Source organism: Necator americanus, chromosome I, assembly GCF_031761385.1.
Source record: "Necator americanus strain Aroian chromosome I, whole genome shotgun sequence".
NCBI lineage: Eukaryota > Metazoa > Nematoda > Chromadorea > Rhabditida > Ancylostomatidae > Necator > Necator americanus.
The window spans coordinates 13,669,825-13,688,101 of NC_087371.1; the positions used below are offsets into that span (position 1 = coordinate 13,669,825).

The 18,277-nt window shown below is 39.5% G+C and overlaps 1 protein-coding gene across 1 annotated transcript; it reads right to left on the reverse strand.

Annotated features, from left to right (window-relative positions):
- Window positions 1-1,448: 1,448 nt before the first annotated feature.
- Window positions 1,449-10,145, reverse strand: RB195_005437 (uncharacterized protein; the record flags this gene model as incomplete). The annotated part of the gene is made up of 10 exons (XM_064177932.1): window positions 1,449-1,580; window positions 1,994-2,145; window positions 2,887-3,037; window positions 3,793-3,886; window positions 4,023-4,174; window positions 4,450-4,618; window positions 6,117-6,216; window positions 7,325-7,477; window positions 7,538-7,634; window positions 10,050-10,145. 10 exons carry the CDS (start codon window positions 10,143-10,145, stop codon window positions 1,449-1,451), a joined length of 1,296 nt encoding a protein of 431 aa, XP_064035029.1.
- Between the last annotated feature and the right edge of the window lie 8,132 nt (window positions 10,146-18,277).

Sequence of the window (18,277 nt, forward strand, 5' to 3'; positions counted from 1 at the left end):
GATTACTATGTATTGATTGATTCAGGTATTCAGCAATTTATTCGTTGCTAGTCACAATGTAACGAGTGATTTGTGTACTATTTGCCATAGTGTATAAAAAAATACGTTACGTTAACGTTTACTGACTCGCTTTATTGCTTCCTTTTCGTTGTTATTTTTCATTGAGTTGCTTTTATTTCCGAAAAAATATTCCATTATTGTTTTGTCACAATGTTTCTTGTTGTTTTTCACTTTAGTCATCATGACTTTAATATTATCGTAATTGAGATTTTAATGAAGATTCGTTCATATTGGGTACTCGACATTTCATCAAATAGAACATAATTATGTCAGAAAGGTGAAGATAACTAGTATTTATATCGCGGCTGCAACAATGAACAAGAGATGTTTGATCCTTACAACGTTGCAGATTTTGAAAGTTTGACATCTTTTTTTTGCTTTGCTCTTAACGATTTTCCACATTTTTATAAGATTCCACAAAATTCTAGAGACGCGGCAACATCATCCAGCAATTATTCTTTTGTTACGTGTTAATGATTTTACAATACTCATTAATGCGTTGATATAAAAATAAGGGTACATTCGTAGCGTACTTGATATTCACTCGTTTATATCTTTTTGTTGAATGCGTATAAAAAACCGCCCATCTATTCATCCTTTTAAAATATAGCTTCTTGAAGAGTATCTAAGGTGAATGCATGGGACGAGAACAAAATGAAATCACTTCAAAACTATAACAACAACTACCATAAGATTATGCAATAAGCTAGTAATTTTAGCGCAATAATTACTGTTGTTCTATTTGATTTAATTTTAATGATAATCCTCGACGGTGGTTTCCCAGCAGTCGCTCAGGGCACTCATTTGAATTCCTAACATCTACAATCAAGGACATGTTAATTTCATGGGCAAGTAATGGTCTGCAACCGTCTGAGTGATCCACCTGTCAAAATCCTCTGTATAACAGAAACATGATGATATCATTTATCTTGTTTGGAATAATGTGGGCTTAAACTGATAATACCTAGAACAATATAAGCTCATTATTTGACGGATTCATAAAACAACATGTACAAAAGTTATTAAAATCATTAAATCGTTATCGGCAGTCAAAAGAAAGCTCACATATTGTAACAGTACTAGTGTTTTACACAGTTTCTTATTCAAAAAATTTCTCACTTAAAAAGAGTAGTAGAGAAACGGACACAGGACACAAACAATCACAGATTCGCACGACTAAAAATTCCATTATGGAACTCGGAAGGTAGAAAATTTGAAAATAAAAAAGAACTATTGTGAAATATTTCGAAGCATGATTATGCACATACACAATTCATAACTAAAACAGATAATTGCGAGCTATGTGCAAATTGTAAATGCAGCACAACTCGCATGAGGTGCTGGTTGGGACTGACAACATAGATAACATAGATCATCGCTCTTCTGTATTAGTCCTTCAGAATTTTAAATATCTTCTCCAGAAGTGCGGCCTTCGTTGTGTCGCTAAGGTTTTTGTACTCTTCAGTAAGTTTAAGTGCTTTTATGTCGTTCACACTTTTGAAAGTTCGTACACATGCGTCCTGAAAAAGGAAATTCGAGCGGGAAAAGTTTCGGTAGAAAGTAGAAAACATCTGAAATGAAAGTCGGATCTTCAGATATTTGTTTTTGAAAGTAGAAGATTCCACGTGAGATATTCTTCGTGGATGACATCGGATAGCACTAACATTTCTACACGTTGTGTCTCCATATCATTTCTACACGTTATGTCTCCCACATAAAAACACTTATAGCAAGCAGAAATACTTGTACTGCAAGACAACAAGCAAGAAATCCAATCTGATCCTCTGTTTTTATCCCGATGTCCTTACAACAGTTTAAAACGACACCTAATTTTCCAACCTTTTTCTATTCCTATCAGTCATATTTGGAAAGAAAAACCATTAAACACGAGAGAAAAGTCATTTAACAAGAAATAATTAAAAGCAATTTTCACCTGTAACTTTGCTAAGCAGTACTGATCTGCCCATACAAGTTTCGTCACTATGGCGATGTCCTCAGTAGACATCAGAAAGCGTTCGCATTCATCGATGACAAACTGTATCTCGAATTTGTCGCCTAATTCCAGAAGAAACTCCACATTATCAGCTGAAAATTTGCGAGAAATCAAATTAAAGGCTTCTCTCACCTAAGACAATTTTGTTATTGCAGTTCGATAATCGAACTAGTTCTATTGTGATATTCTATTGAGGCTATGGCGTTGAAGTACAGTCATAAAGAGTCCTATAATGACTAATGTTTTAGTGTTGCCTTCTTTATTCTTCTGGAAGATATCGGTCATAGACCAGCAGAAATAACAGCAACTACTAAGATATAGGATATAGACAGTGCTAGTTTATGAATCTAACGGAAAAGGTTCGTTCTCACCCAAAAGAGGAACAGATTCAAAAAAATACACCTCAGAAACAAAACTCGAACGGGACACTGCTCTATTTCAATTCTCTGGATATTTGCGGGGGAATGTTGACGAGAAAAGTTAGCACAGAAAGCTGATATGAAAGATTACTGATAGCTTCAATGCAAACTTACTACAGCTACCGCACTGATAAAGAGCTTGCGAATTCCGACCATGTCATGGAAAATAAACTCAAAGGTTAGACTGTCTGCCAATCAGTTCCAGTTAATAGAATTAGTTTTATAAACAGACTGCAGCATCCATTTCAATTTTTCAAAAATCCTCTCTGGTTTTCTGCTGTTTTCATTTCGATAAACCTATCATGCTGGAATTCTAACCCACGTTAGTCTTCTTAGGTATGCTTCCTTACCTAGAAAATTCCAAAGGAGCTTTTAAAGAAGAGTAGATGTTGTAAACAAAAAAAAAGAACTTACTGGAAATCGGTTTATGACTTGGATAGACGACATTGAGCAGTTCGATGAACTCATCTAGAATTACATCTTCCACTGGAATTTCTCGTTTATCACGTTCACTAAATTTCCCGAAGAAGAGAGCGTAGAATACAGGCGAATACAAAGACAGGTACTGAAAATTGCATTCACATAAAAATTCGATGGCACACATTCTAACCAGCACATCACATGATACTGTAACACTTGGTATAAGGGAATCGTCAACATATTGTGCTTTCATATCACTAATAAGTAAGTAAATATCTAATACAAAAATAAATATCTAAAATAATATAAGCATCTATGTGAATATTTATACATTTATTTACTATATGTTTGAATCAAATGTGAACTATCCACAGAAGGTATGGGCCTTCGAGACAAGAAGTCAGAGAAGATTAATTGGACATCGCATTAATCTACGTCCTTAGCACAAAGAGGAAAAACTTGGGATAGATCGTTGGGACTTGGGATAAATCGCAAAGTCATTGCTTGTTTTCAATTGTCTTTGTCTCAACATCAATTTTCTCAGAGAAAGAATTAAATTCCTAAAAAAACTGATATCAGGACCAATACGGCTTATCACACTGTGAATGAGCCGTTCACTCTCGTTCCACGCTGCAGAGAATCTCAGTGAAATGAAACAGCCTCAACTGGGTTGTATTTACTATTAGCATGTTAGAAGTCTCTATGTTCTCATCGAAATTAGAGTCGAGAGGAAACAAACTGACAATTTGGGATATTTACAAATTCAGATCAAAATAAGTTATGAATCAAACGAGGACAATAATAAAATGAAGCATCCCAAATCCTGTGAACAGTCTCCAGAGAGGTTTGCCGAGCAACGAGAAACGAATCGTCTGCGGGAAAAGAAAAGAAAAAACTTGCCGTTTTGCTAACATGTAGTTTGACACCATCAATCACAAGTATCGCATCAGAAGTATGTGGTTCTTGGGATAGAAAGTCGAAGCATGGATTCTTCCTTAAAGATCAAACCATTGGCTAGAGTTTTTCGTGGGATTTATTAACTAATGAGAGTAGTTACAGATATATCACATCTCACTAGCAGACACTAGTTCAAGCTCAGAAGTTAGTAATCAGAAAGATGAAGCGCTTACCTAACTCCGACCACTTTTTGCACAGTAATCCTAGCTTCGACCACAACGCGGTCACCCTTCACATAGCCTTTGTCAACATTCAGGATATCTCCCCACTCCATGAATGAAGGAAATCCCCAGTTGTTTGAGTTGAAATTGAACTTATTTGTGAACTGAAACACATAGTCATCTTGGAACATGGAAGATACAGAACCAGGTTCTGTAAAGCACGCTCTGTAAAGTGGAACACAAAGATATAACAACTAGATGCACTGGGAATGGTTGTTCGCGTGGCAATCATACATTTCTGAGAGGTTACAAAGCTCGCTTCTGTGCATCAGAATAATGAGTGCGTCAGTCCAAAACATTCTAGGCACGCAAACCACCCATTTGCTATGGAACCGCTGCAATGAACGTCCATAATGCTGCGGATAAGATTCTAGGGTACCTGTCGAGAGAAGTGCGGAACGTCGGGACGCTGTGATAGAAGACGAAACTCCACTACAGCATCACAGGACCACAAAGTGCTTTCGCTTTCTGGATTACAGTCAATATAGACTGAGAAGAACTTCACATGTGAGGTTCGTTTCGTGCATTCTGTTTTTGCTGCCAGACGCCTGAAATTGAACTGAGTATGTTTTATACGTCTGTTAGGAGTCTCCATCTTATTTTTAAAGAACTAACAGACAAGAACAAGTATATAAATAAGGAAAAAACAAACAATAAGTTACAATGTAAGGGGTTTTTAAAAAGGACTTGGATACCTAGGTGTTGTACTTACATAAATACTGTGTGAAACTGCTATTTTATTTCGCAAAGTACCAGAAATTCCTAGTAAAGCCCGAAGAATTCACGGAATGTTTTAAAAAAGGAACTTTCTGAATCAAAGTGGTGTTCTCACATACGCACGCAAAAAAAAAGAAAGTGGTTTTTGATGTTAGTGTGCACATAGGATATTCTGAAAAGGTGTGGTCACTCAACGTTTAAATTGAATGAAGATCAGGATAATTGCTCTCCTGTAAACTATCTGGCCATGACTATTTGATTCCCGGCGTCTCGAAATGTCTCTACCAGCACATCTCAGCAGGCATAATCTTAGTCATAAAATCGCGTGATCAGCTTATTTTTGCGGCAGTGAAGTTCGCTTATTTTTGCGCAGCAAAGAGTTTCTTTAAAAAAAGGGACGAAGTTTTAACAAAAATCACGGATGAGAAATGACACCGCTCCATCTTTCTTGAGTAAAATTTTTCTAACAGAAGAATTTTTTATTAGAAACATGCCTTAGAAGATTTTTAAACGAATACAACATTCGCTTCACGGAACTATCATTTTTATGCGACTGCAGAAGATTTCCAACAAGCGTTTGATTTCACTTGCAAAAACCCTCAGCTTCGCTGAATTCGTACTAAAACTCTTCCCATTTGGTTACACATTTGGGCTAACCTACATTCTGGACACTTAAGACTGGGTGGGTTTTGATACACGTTTGTACTATACTATTATCCAAAAAAAAAGTGAAAAATGTGTAAGAGAAGAACCGCTCCCTCCGATTTCGACGAAATTTGGCTTCACTGATGTAGCCATGTTTCCGATGAGCACAGTGATTTAACCACTACAAAATCATGTTTTCAATCAGCTCTGCCTGACCAAAGATTCTAAGACATTTCTCCAATACCCAGGAATTCTCTTTCTGGGGTCGCTTTTTCAATTGAAGTAAAAGAAATACTGATTTGACAGCCGACTAAATGATCATTATAGCGTTGGAAGATAGATACTCCAATTAACAATCTAAAAAGCACCACAGACAACATAAGAAAAGCAGTTCGTCTGATGTATCACCGACTTCCTCGGTCCCGAAGTGAAAATTTCTGTTCACTACATAACAAAAGAGAATGTAGGATTCGAACATGTATTAAGGAAGTAATAAATACTGCGAATTACAGATAATTTACATAGAAGAAAGAAAACAAGAGAAAGAAAGAGGAAAACCCTTGAGCATAGTAGAGCTGTGTTGGTAAAGTAAAGTACAAATAAAATAACACAAAAAAGAGTATGAAATCTATCAAAAAATAGGTAAAATTAAGCCAACGTTTGAAAACTCATAAGCAAACTCACCACGGTAAATTTGCGATGTGATGAAACGATGTGTTAACCTTAGTCCTTAGATTTGAGAGATTCGGTATATTCAACTTGATCGAACCTTCTGTTTTATTCTCTGAAAACTGACTGGTAGAGCAAACTAAATAGAGGAAAAGGAAGCAAAACATTGTTTCTCAGAGATAACTGACATCACGACGAAACCACTTCAAAATCACGCATAAAGCAAAGAAGATTTGCGATGAAAGTTGACGCAAGTTTTGACAGCACTGATAATATAGGGCGCATTATAAACACTGTATGTATTCGTAAGTGATTTCGAGACACCTTCCATCAAATGAAGTCATAAGAGAATGGTAATCACAAAGATATACATGATTGCTATGAAAAAAGTACAGAAATCGGCTTTGAAGCAGAAGTAAACTTCCCCCTCAATCTCGTTAGCGTTAACCCACTGGAGCTCTCCGTTGTTAAGAAAGTTAATAACAAGATGGAAATGGCGCAAAATGAGAACAAAAAAGTTTCTGACAATTCAAGTAAAGCGTTTCCTGTCAATCCCCACTAGTGATCATTTCCGGGAAGCGCTGCTTCGCATCGACAAGCGGTAACAATTTCAGTATAAACTCTGGCTGTCGGGATACGTGTGATAGCCGGAGCTAGTGCTCCGATTCTCTCCATTTCTGGACGGTTGGCGAAGGGATCCTCATCACCTAGACCCTTTTCACTTGAGGAGGGTCCGGCTCCTCCCTATCGCACCTAGACTCGATAAAACTATTTGAATTGGTCTTATTGTGCAAATGTATAGTAGCAGAGCACACTGCAAACAACAAATTCGAAGGGACGGATTACTTTCATAAAGTTAAAGTTTAACTTCATGACAGTAATCCGTCCCTTCGAATTTGTTGTTTGTAAAACGATAAAACTATTTGAATTGGTCTTATTGTGCAAATGCATAGTAGCAGAGCACACTGCAAACAACAAACTCGAGGGGACGGATTACTGTCATACTTGCGCAAAAGTACATAACATCAAGTTCACTGTTAAACAGCACCGCAAACTCGATCTTCATAACAATGCATGACGATGTGTTTAATTTCGTAACAATAAAAGTCAATATTGGACGTTCGCAAAACCCCAGAATCTAAATAGTCTGCTGGCAAATAAAAACAAAACATTGGTCCACACTAGCAAAAAGAAGTATCAAGGATTAATTTTCAAAAACTCACCTAATCGAGCAAGGCTGTTACCAGCAATGTCGTCAAGAGACCTAGTGTACTCTGACCCGCAATCGGAGGTTGTTCCGCGCTGATTTGCACTTGCACCAGGACCAGCCACAGCGCTAACATTTGCTTGCACAGCTCCAGATGAGTTGGACGAGCCTAGATTGTAGGCTTATATAAATGCCAAAATCGATCACTAATAACTGGAAAGTAAATTACCAGCAAAGAGGCGTTTTGGTGGTCCAGAAAATGATGGAATAGCCGGGGCTGCAGCAGATGACCCCAGTATTGGACTGGCATTTTGCGACCGAGATCCCTGAAAGATGCTGAGAGAGTTTAACGGAAAAAATCCACTTTTAGCCTTGAACATTATTAGTGAAAAGTAGATGCGAAAATGAGCGGGTGTAGCACAGCCGGTAAGAGGTTCGGCTGTGATTGCACGGCGGATGGCTACAAAGTTCGCTCGAAGCTAGCCAAGTTTTTCATACCTCGCGATCGGCAGACTGGTACCTTACTTGTGTAGAAGGATATAAACACTGACTGAACACAACGGCTAGCCCCCGGAATTCATTAAGTAGACTTCACGCGCGTTCATAAATCCCAAAACAATTCTGAGATCAAACGCATCCCCACTGAAACGAATAACGCGCACTTTATCCTTTAAATACGAGAATTCAAATAATAGTGTCTGGACGAAAAAAGGTATCGTTATGTCCACTACATGTAGTTGTCGGTTGACAAAGGTTTTAGAACTGCAGAGGGTACTTAATCTTACCTAGATGTTGTGCACACCTCAAAGAATATCTTACTAGCTAGAATTAGAAAATCGTAAAGCAAGAATCTGAAGAGTATTATGTTTGAAGTTCTTTTAGCACGACGTGATTACATCAACGGCAGAATACCTTTCGAAAAAAAAAGGTAGTTTCGAGCGAACGAGAATATTACGACGACGAATAAGACGATTATAGCAATACGACGTGATTGAAAACTTCAAGAAGTAACTGCGCACTTTTGGTACGAAAAAACAGGCGGAAATATCACAACATAAACTTCTTATAAGAAATAATTATTCTTAGCAGGACAGTAGAAAGCAAGTATGAGAAAAGTAAATGAAACCACATCATCGTAAAATAAATAAAGAAATGCAGCCTAATAAAAAATGACTTAAGGTCATTTCCAAATTACCGTTAAATATCTACAGTTGTTTAGCGAACAGGTCCTCTCTAGTTCGTGGAGAAAAAGTTCACCGTGAATAATTTCTGCCTACTACCAGTTTCTGAGGGATTCAAAGGATTGAAAAGTATAAACTCAGGTGATATACCAGACAACATATGTGATAGTAAGATATTCAATCTGTAAAATCAAGGAAATAATGACCCTAGCATCCTCTTCTCGTCATGGTTGTCCTTTAAAAGTTAACTACAATGTTTGAGGCATCACCGTTGATTCTCCAAGGTTTTACCACATTTTAAGAAGAATATCTAGGTTCTTCTGACAGATTATGACTTTACTCTTATGAATAATTGTCAGAAAAGTATCCCATACTCATATTCTGGTGAAATCCATACTAGCTCTGAAAGTAATCAGCGGAATATAGAAAGCGAAGTTGAACATCGCCTCTTTCCATAATTCAGGTGACACTTCTCTAGTTTGGAATAATTATCATACCGACATAACATAACAAACAGTTCAAAGTTCCATCCATCCAGGAGTAGAATCAACTCAGGGCGTTATTCGCCCATCGAGTCTATATGTTTGTTTGGTTTATTACAGCACTGAAAGCGAAACGAACCGAGTACATGCGTTCATCATTTCAACTAGGGCCGAATTTCAGGCTTCTTAAAAACAAATTGTATTAAATCCCTTCAAAATCATGCAAAATTTAGATGACTGAGAGATACGTCACTTATTTCTAGAACAGTAAAGAAAGGAACGACGTATCCTAGTAGAGATGTCAATCTAGCTTCGGGTTGCTCAGAACTAGATAGTCAAGCTGGAGTTAGAAAACAACGGCATAACGAATGACAAGAAGCATCGTTTTAGATTAAGATCGCTAGACATCTGTCTTTTTTAAGGACAAAACATTTTCATTCGAATGATTTTACTAGGACAAGAATATTGAAGGAGAAAAAACCTAGGATAGGTTCCAACTTTTGGCACAGCTAAACAGTAGCAGCAACTTAGCCTGAGTGACACGGTATAGCATAGCCATGTTAACACAATTACCTGTCAAATTGAAATTTACCGGGTAGAATTTTGGCCCTCGTGTAATAACAAGGAAGTTGTCAGCGAGTAAACTTGAGAAGATGTTCACTACATTTTAACTGTAAAATTAGCTCAAGATAAACAACCTCAGAATGATTCGGAGAGAAAATTGTGAGATTTGGAAAAACTTTGAGCGATCGTTATTGTTAGCAAACTGTTAATGAGTACCTAGATTTTATCTGGTCTTAAGACTTCTTTTTTTCCTTCTTCTTCCAATTTTCCCAAAATTTCATAGAAATGCGAAATGGATGAGAAAACCAGCATTTAGGAACAAAGCTATCCATTACATGACAGATACGAGTACTCCTCAGAAGTATTGCAGCGTAGGGTAACTATCGACGAAGAAGAAAACAAGAGCCTCATTCTTTTTTTTTAGCAGGAACACATTAGAAAGAAGAACTGCAGTTGTTGGATGGCACTACGAAAACTAAAGAACAACTAGAAAAAAAGTCTAAGATGATCGAACCTGAATGGACGGCCCAGCAGCTCCTGCTGGAGATCGTCCTACACGTCGTCCGGAACACTCTTCCAGCCATTCTTCATGCTCGCTCATGTCGCCCATCCGTAAACTAGAACGCAGTAGTGAAAGTGACGTTCATTGGGATTAAAATGAGACACGGGCACATCAACGAGGGAACTGCACTTTGAAATGAAAAAGAAATGTGGCAAAGACGAACGTCAAAAGGAAACTAGAACTGACAGTCGAGCCGGTTTCTGCAGGAAAACATTACTTTCATTGTCGAATGAGTGACACAAACAACGATTTCAAATTTGGAAAAACCAAAGAAAAAAAAACGAATAACACACTAACAAAACGCGGAAGCTTCATCGCACAATCTCTGTGCCTCAAAAAAACAACTGTGAGTGAGAACTTCTGGGGATATCACTTTGGCGTGACGAATGAATTAGTCAAAATAAAGACATTCCCTAGAAAACGAGGGTAACCCCGTGTTGAACAGGTGAAATGACCGCACGGGAGAGCCGGTTGCACGAGCATGCAGGAGAGAGACACAGAGGAATGTCGGCGAGAGCGCAGAGAAGCTCGACACCGTTGACGTCACCCGGGCAATCTGCACTTCATCAATCCGGGTTTACGGCTTCGTGAAACGCCGTTCTTCGGATATTTTCAGGTTGTGAGCGGAGTAGAGTGTAATGACATCATGAAGTCTTTGGATTTGTAGAAGAATGATACAAATAAATTCGTTCTTTTGGCAGCATATCACGAAATTGACGATGGTGGGATTTCTGTTGGAAAACAAAAATCCCACCATCGTCAATTTCGCGATATGCTGCCACAACAAAAGTTCAGGTTCTAGATTACGAGTATGGGCATGGCTACGCCTGATTCTTTTTTATCGCCCTAAAAATAGCATGGGAAACGGTTTTATTTCCTACGGGGCACGTTTGAACGCGTCGCGTCCACAATAAATGAGATTCATTTCTACAACCTATTCAAGTAAAACTAGTGAACGGACTTTTGAGTGAGCGTCCACAAGGATGGAGCGTTCTAATGTATTTCGTGGGAAACAAAGCGGTTTCTACAGTGTTTTTCAGGGCGATTAGAGGGAATTGAGTGTGGTCACGCTTATACTCGTAATCTACAACCCAAACTCTATATTGTCAAATAAGTGCTCTTGTAATAACATTTTTTTTCGAATTATGAGCTGTTCTGCTGCGTGTGAGGCGTGATTTTTTTCAGAAAGGGTGTGTATTTCTTACAGTCGGCCCAAAACGACGTGAAGTCTGATGCAATTGCGTAGAGGTGCGATTGAAATGGCACGGTGGGACCATTACTCATTTCTGCAAGCTGATAACGACGTTCCACCTCGATCGCAGCTGCCTTCGTAATTGCACCAACCTTCATTTAAATCTGACTGGACATGTAGATCTGGTCCCGCAATAAATTAATTTTTAGATTTCAATTTCAATTATTCTTTCTCCCAACTATTGCTGTCGAAATTCTTAAGCGAACGACTTCTCGCTTTGAAAGATGGAAAAAGAAAAGAAAACAGAAGTTTTCAATAGTCATTTGCGTGTTCCGCAGATTTTCTCGAGTTTTTCCAAACGCTCTTGCGCGACAGTTTTCTTCCTGTCCAACTACTTTTTGCTGCACCTGTTACATCTGGAAGGATTAGCTGTTTTGTTGAACGGTAAGCTGTTAAGAATAGGATTGTTACTTTTCTTTTCCAACGTAATACATCTTATTTGCCGTTGATGAAAAGAACTGCTTTAGAAGTTCCCGGTCCGCTTCTCGCAGCACGTTTTGAAGCCAAGAGTTCATTTGTGCTTCGGTCCTAACACGATGTTACACAGTAACAATGTTGTCCTTGCGACTTAAAGTCGGGTCAATATGACATGAAACACGGACATTTGCGCAAGCGGCTGCGCTCGAAGCGGAGCGGTTGACCGTAGCGGTTGGGATCGCGAAAGGACCCTCACTGCCGCCACTCGCCTCTGCAGTTCGCCATGGTCCCACCTCGATTCCAACCGCTGTCTCGACCGCACCGCTTCCGAGTGCGGTCACTTAGGTAGCGGTCCGTGCTTCACGTCGTTTTGACCCAACTATATGCTAGAGTCAGAACGGCATGAACAGACATTGGTAGGAGATTCTATAGGTAGGGAATATACGCCAGCACTTATTAACGCTTTTTTTTTCCAAATTTTCAGCTTTAGATGGGCGGAGCGTTGCTAGGAACCTTCCATCAGCGGTCTTGTTTCTTCCAGGAAATCGGATATGTGCACGAACAGGTTTTGTTGTGAATAGGAATTTTCTCAGCGTTCATTCTTTGTTGTCTCAAACGCTATTACAAAAGGAAGTATTAAGTAATATAATATTAAATACATAGAAGATGACATTACAAGCAATAATTCGTTCCCACCAGTTAGAAATGACCTTCCTCATGATGCGCTGGAATCTTCTCGAGGAAGAGATGAAAGGGAACCGTCTCACTGACAAATATGAGCGCGATGTACTTTGCTGCTATGGAGGCAATCGTTACAACTGAGTGCGCTCAGAAAAATGGAATTCTAGAGTTCCCTGATTATCAGTGGTGTTAGATCCTCGATATGCGCATGAAAAATGGGGAAAATGTAGGTGGGGGAGGGGACTCAGTAGCGCCCTTATTTCTGGACGCTATATCTTACTTTTTTCTCCTAGTAACTTTAGCTTACATATCATAGGTCCTCTACGACTAATGCTTAGGCTTTAGGACCACTGAGTGGATTGATTTGATTATTTATTTCGAGAAATAAGGGCGCCACTGAGTGCCCCTCCCTCCACAAATACATTTTACAAAAAAATGGTATAGGAGACATGAGTTTCACATCTACTCGTTCATGGTAGGGAATTGTTGAGAGCTTCACACACTTTTTTCTCAAGAGAAGAGGCTACTTAAAGTTTCTTTCTTGTTCTCAGAATGTCACATGAAAATTGTCAATTGCGTACGCATGCACTTATAGTCGCGTCAAAACGACGTGGAGCACGGACAGTTGCGTAAGCGGCTGCGCTCAAAGCAGTACGGTGGAGACAGCGGTTGGACCATGGTGAACTGCAGTTGGGTGGCTGTGGCGAGGGTCCTCTCACGATCCCAACCGCTACGCTCATGTCGTTTTGATCCAACTATACATCTCGTCATAGCCCACGGTACTGGTTGCAAACACTGCTCTAAGTTTACATGGTATGGTAAATTGTCAGCAGGGTGAATCAATGGACAGATTCAGTGCGAAGAGTTCTACTCAAGTTATTTATGTGTGAGAGAACGGGCAAAAAGTGGTTGGTGGGGGAAGAATCATTTTCAGTTCTTTTTCTTCGCTGAACTTTAAAGCTACCACATATGATATGAGTGAGGTATTCATTTTCATCAAGCCTGCTCGGAGAGTTTGGTAAAATGAAAGCATCCGTAGTTCCAGCGCTAAGGTCCATTTTTCTCCTGGCTCCTTTATGGACCCTCTAACAGTCACGTTTAGGTTTTAGAGCCCCGACTGACTTAGTTATTCACTTCCACTGATGAACTCTCGCCTACTCAGATGTTTCTTTAATGTGAAAGTCATTTGACAGTTAAGAACGGCGTTTGTGCTGTAAGTACGTTTTTGCGCTTTAAAGTATAGTTCGATTAGAGCAGTGTTGAGAGCTTCCCCCAACTACCTTTTAACATGAGAAAATATGAAAAATTACTTAGGAAAATTTGCAGCTCCTCGTTATATACCCAACATCGCGTGCAACAACATCCAGCTGACCTTTGCCCCCGTTAAAGTCACGTGGCTTGGTGTAGCTCGGCGCATAACGGTACGAAAAACATGGTAAGAAGTATGTACAAGCGAAAAAAGCGAAGCGAAAAACTACCGTAGTGACCACACCCGACTACTCTGCTATTGACAAGCTCCCGCACTCGTTAAATGCCGATCTCATTAAACGATGCAAACCACTTTTTTAGGATCTTCCGAGTGGACCATCCACTCTCCGAATCATCTAGAACTAAGTGGTACCGATAAAAAAGTTATATGGCAATCTAGACAGCACCAGTGCAGGTTGAAATATATAGGGTATTATATCAAATTAATACGTCCTTGTACGCTAAAATTTGATTGCAACCCGCGACCATTTCTGTATGTAATTACTTCAAAAAACATACAGGAAATGAACTGGATGTCGCTTCCAACCCTCGACCGTTTTTTCCCCTCCTAAGAGAACCAGTCCATATTCAAAGAGGAGAGAATCTGTGGAATTTAAATTAGCCCACTTCCTAGTCAAACGTAGATGGAATGACTTTTCCTTTCAAATTATACGAATTGGAGTATGTTGAAAGTCAGGAAACTCCTAAGAGCGAAGCATTATAATTCGGAAAGACCCGGATATTCGGAGGTTCTCCAGTGGTTTTCAGGAAAAAAATGCCAAAAACAAGTGTAAGGAAGTAACTTTTTCAAAACATTATATGTTTGGATGTTTGGTGATGGTCAAAATCTCGCTCACTCTAGTTCAGCGATATCGGAACCAACATCTCAGTTTTCGAAGCTCCCATTAAATTTACTTACAGTCATGGCTCAAAACGACCATGAAGCACGGGCAGTTGCCTGAGCGACGGCGTTCGAAGCGGTGCGGTGGGGCAGCGGTAGGAATCGAGGTGGGGATCGTAGCGAACTGCAGAGATGTGTGACGGTAGCGAGGATCCTTACACGATCCCAATCGCTGCGCTCCACCTCGCCGCTTCGACCGCAGCCGCTTACGCAGCTCTCCGTGCTTCATGTCTTTTTGACCTTCACTATAGCCAAGCGAGAGATACTGTAATGTGCTGGAAAATTTTGGTCAATGGCGCGATATTGCGTCACCACTTACGTACGGAGTGGTGCGCGAATCTTGTGATAAGCGCATGCGTAACTAGCTGCAAGTGTTCGTTCTTGAACTCGAGGTCGCAGCATTCTGAACATCCTGCGGCGCAGGAGTTTACGGTGGACTCTTCAGATACGGACACGCGGCAACGGGATGCAACATGCAGATTGCAAATCTTTAAGCATACCATTCTCAAAAATACCACCAATGCCATCCTCAGGTCCACCAAATAGACGTTGCTCTCTGGTTAACTTTTTTAAATAGAAATGCAGGTGATAGGATGAAGTGGGGACGAAAAATAACAGAGATGTTAGAGGGGTTTTGGGGAAAATGGGTGAGGACCATTCTTTTGAATAACTGAAGTGAACAGGAGGAAAAAGAAGGAAGAAAGAAAGACTACCCACTAAAATTCAAATTAGCGCATCGCACATCAAAATAGACATCGTCATAGACATGGTCGAAAGAATATCTACCTTTCAGTAAAGAGAAGTACAATCGGTAACCTGAAATTTTAGAAGGGAAGAGAAAAAATCCACCACCGCATCGTTGAACATTTGACATCCGTACAGCAGGAATTTGCGCCAATAGAAGGTAGGCAGATTGCACTGGCAAGGTCAAACGGACAGACAGTAATCGCATGTAATTCATGTGGATTAATGGATAGTGCTACGACGGTGGTGGACAGTTCAATTCCTTTCTTAGTTTCATCACATCTACACGCATCAAATCTGGGCACCATGCGGTAACCGAATCAGTAATCATGTGGTATACATGATGCCATTTGTGATGAACAAACATGTCGCTGAGGTCCCAGAACACGGATGGATTTGAGCTGAGCCGATTTGATTTATTTCCATCAACGCAGCTTTTTCTACCGCTTTCTGATATCTTATCATGGCAGTATTTAGATGGAACCCTTTTGGGCTCTTTTTAGAGCTTCTTGGCCCTTTTTTTTACAATCGGCCTTTATTCTCTACTAGCGGTGGTTAGGATAGCAAAAGGTATCAAAGCTAGTGAACCCTCTCGCTTCATGTCTTCACCACCCGCTCACCCAGAGCCCCGGCCGGACTTGTTAGCCCTGGGATAGACCGGACACAAAAAAAACCTTTGTTCGTTGTTTTGCTATAATGTCTTGGACGTGGGAAAAGGAGAATTTCTGGCGTGAGAATTTCTAACGTTGTGTAGCAGGAAAATGACCTATCAACCCACCACAAGAATCCGCAAAAAAAGCCAATTTTGCTCCATGAAGTTCAGACGAAATTCTAGTGAACTCTGGTCCCTTTTTGTTTTTGTTTGTGGCGCACTTATTTGTACTTTTAAATAAATAAATAAACGACTAACAACAACAGGAAAACTGCTGATAATAAGATTAAAACTTCTAGCCGGCATCAACAGACAGAACGAGAGGAACACAATGCTTTGAAGTTTTCTCTTCAGCGGAGCAGTCATAGTATAAGCCTCTTGAACTGCTGTAATAACCACCTGTGAAGCCGGATACGGTAGTTAGCTGATCTATTGTCCCAAGGTGAACAAATACAAATAAGAGATGTGTCTATTCAAAGAATTTCGCTGAATCATATGATGTGGTCACGATGGACAATGAATCATAATAGGACACAGGTTTTCGGTCGCAAAAACGCACCACATCGAAGGATGAGCGGCGATCCGCCCACGAGAACATCAAGGCGTAGATCTTTTCGAGGAAGTCGGACAAGTTTTCAACAACCAATCAGCATTTTGATCACTTTTTCATTTATTTCTTGAAGATATTAAAGTTCTTTTGTCTTGCGTCAGTTCTAGACATCGATACGTACGTACGTACGCGGAAGTGCATACGTCGCGGTCACCCACGCAAATATAAATGCCGTTAATTGTACGTAGCATATGCGGAACTCGAGATCTACATTATTTGTCCTCTTTTTTTTTAAACAACGACAAATGTTAACAAAGATCTCCTCCAATTCATTGGTTAGCATAACAAAGGAGATCCTATGAAATGTTAGTCTTTTGGCAAAAACTCTTATCTGAAAAAAAGTTTTTAAAGAGGAATATGGACGGAAATAGAATGAAGAACATGTGTTTCACAACAGAAACACACAGCAACACCGAAACGCGTGCAAAATCGAAGAGAATTTCAAAAAATTACACTCAACAAAGCGGCTCAGGGGCTAAATGCGCCGGAATGTGTTGGGTGTGTATCAAGTGTTGGCCATTAAACTGGAAACTGGAAATGACTGAACAAATAAACACATCTTTGACTCGACTGAAAAGAGAAACAAACATTTTACTCGTAAGTGAATAAATGAGTAAATAAAATAATATAAATGAAAAAATGTATAGTAAATAGGTTATTAGAAGTAAGATAATGAGCAATTATACGAAATAAGTATTTTTCGAAGAGAAACGTAGAGAGAGAGGGAGGATTCTTGGGAGGTAACGGTAGAATAAGATTAACTGCAGTAGGTGCTTAACTGCCCACTGAAGCAAAGAAGATGATGTTGCAGCGTTACGGTAATAGAAAATCATGACGACGGCACCCCGTTGGAGAGGACAAACATCTTTGAACGGCCCTTAAGTGGTCTGAACTTTTATCAACGACATGGCGGAGGATAGGGAGGCAAGTCGTTTCGGCGGCGGCGGCGGCACCGGTGGATGATCCATACGGCATTTGATGGGATGGATAAGTGGATTTCTGGGAAGAACAGGCGCAAGTCGTGATGAAGTTATAGGGGGACTTTTGACCAAAGTTTAGTGGAGAGGTTAACCGTCTAAAACAAATTTCATCGTCGAACAAACAAAAAAAAATTGGGTTAAAATTAAGATGATCCACTTATTACCGACGTTATTTGCTATATGCCATTACTACTGCTATTTATCACTAGTTATTATTTGAAGCAAAAGTAATATTTTGCTTCTGAAGGTTTTTCTATAATATTTCCCCGAGAAAAAGTGTGTAACAGGCGCAGTTGGTGCATGTTTATGTAGGATGTGTGGGAGATGTATCAACAATCGGCGAGCAGTGAACAACAACAACGCGACCGAGACAAATATGTTCGACTTTTATGAGTATTATCATTTTATTCCTAACATTTCCTTAAATTCTTATTGCAACATTTTTTCTGCACATTAGAAATATCAGATCCAAGAAATGTTACACTGGATATTATTTTTAAAAAAACTCCAACTTCAAGTCACTTAAGTCCTCAGGTTATTTATCTTTATTTGATTTATGTATCATTTTATTTGTTTAGTCGCATTTTTATTTCACTTTATTAGTTCGACGATCTTTTCTTCCTATTTCATAGAAAAGAAGCTACAGAGAGAGAGCAAACAATCTCATAAAACATGATGACGATCGCGTGAGGCAC